Source organism: Cryptotermes secundus, unplaced genomic scaffold, assembly GCF_002891405.2.
Source record: "Cryptotermes secundus unplaced genomic scaffold, Csec_1.0 scaffold1079, whole genome shotgun sequence".
In the NCBI taxonomy this organism is placed as follows: Eukaryota; Metazoa; Arthropoda; class Insecta; order Blattodea; family Kalotermitidae; genus Cryptotermes; species Cryptotermes secundus.
The window spans coordinates 553,252-554,517 of NW_019720729.1; the positions used below are offsets into that span (position 1 = coordinate 553,252).

The window sequence follows — 1,266 nt, forward strand, 5'->3', positions numbered from 1 at the left end:
GAAATTCCATCAGTTTTCTTTCCTTCAGAGACATAATAGGGCTAATTTGTTAAGTAGGACCTACTATCATATATTCATCATCTTTATTCTTAAACTCTAGTAAAAGTTGTAATTAAAATTGTGAAATTTTATGTCCCATTTAATATTTAAGGTCATATTTTACACTTTTTAGGTCATATTTGACATAATTTTGGGTCATAAGTGCATGCATATATTTATAGTTTTTAGGTCATAAAAATCCGGGCCCTAGTCATAACCTAATAGACCATCATATAAATTTTTACTGCTATGGGAACCTCAATTCAGTTTGCTACCATAGTTCCCATTCCGTTGATATTGCATCTTCTAAAAGCAGCAAAAATGTGTATATGTAGCACACAGGATCATTTACATCATGCGGGAACACACAGAAACATTTCTCTTATGTGTATTTACTTTCCTTCACATATTAAGCACAAGAAAAGTATCATATCTCCTGTCTGCTGTTTCTGTGCAGACATAGCAAACCTGAAGAGCTACTGGCAGAGTGTGTACCATTATGCAGATCTGAGTCCACCACCTGATGACTCTCTTGTGACTCTGGCAGCCAGTCTTGCCCGCATGTCTGCTAAGAGTCTTGTACTTAAATCTGATGGTAATGGTTGCTTTGTTCATCCAGGAAATGTCCATGAAGTGACTTCATATCATAATAATGACAACTATAAGGTATGTATCATGATTCAGCTGTTGATTCTTGAGGTTTGAGGTTCTCATTGCAGTGAACTTTAATATCATGGTCTTCTGAGATGTGATGCTATGTAGTTTTGGAGGAACCTGCTGCCATGAAGACAGGGCTGTGGAGTGAATATGGAAGCATCAGGTTGCTCCTGAACATTATTATATCCACCAGACTTTACACAGTCATATCCAAGAATACCATGGTCTTAATTATTGCTTCTTCTTCTTCTTCTATAGAGCATACCTTAGCACAATGCTCCTTGTCTTCTCAAAAATGAGAGCAGAGGTATTATCAGAGAAAATGACCTGTTCCATAAGTTATACTCTTGGTTGAAAGGTGTTTGTTCAAAAATACAAATTTAAAGAACAGTTTAAATGACAGACATTTTTCGCTGATAAACTTCTCATGTAACAAATTTAAGTTCCATCCAGTATAACCAAATTTTGATCGTTTAAAACGTTAACATTGCCTTACATATGTATGTGAGTTTTCATTTTTCCTGTCCTGTATTTGATAAGAAAAATGAAAACTCACACTCACTCATACAC

The 1,266-nt window shown here is 35.3% G+C and overlaps 1 protein-coding gene across 3 annotated transcripts in view; it reads left to right on the forward strand.

Moving 5' to 3' along the window:
- LOC111872948 (xylosyltransferase oxt) overlaps positions 1 to 1,266 on the forward strand; it is a 70,998-nt gene that overhangs the window by 37,030 nt on the left and 32,702 nt on the right. For all 3 annotated transcript variants that reach the window (XM_023867261.2, XM_023867271.2, XM_023867280.2), the window contains exon 10: positions 497 to 705. In XM_023867261.2, coding sequence (XP_023723029.1) covers positions 497 to 705 — 209 coding nt within the window. The remainder of the gene's footprint in view (positions 1 to 496; positions 706 to 1,266) is intronic.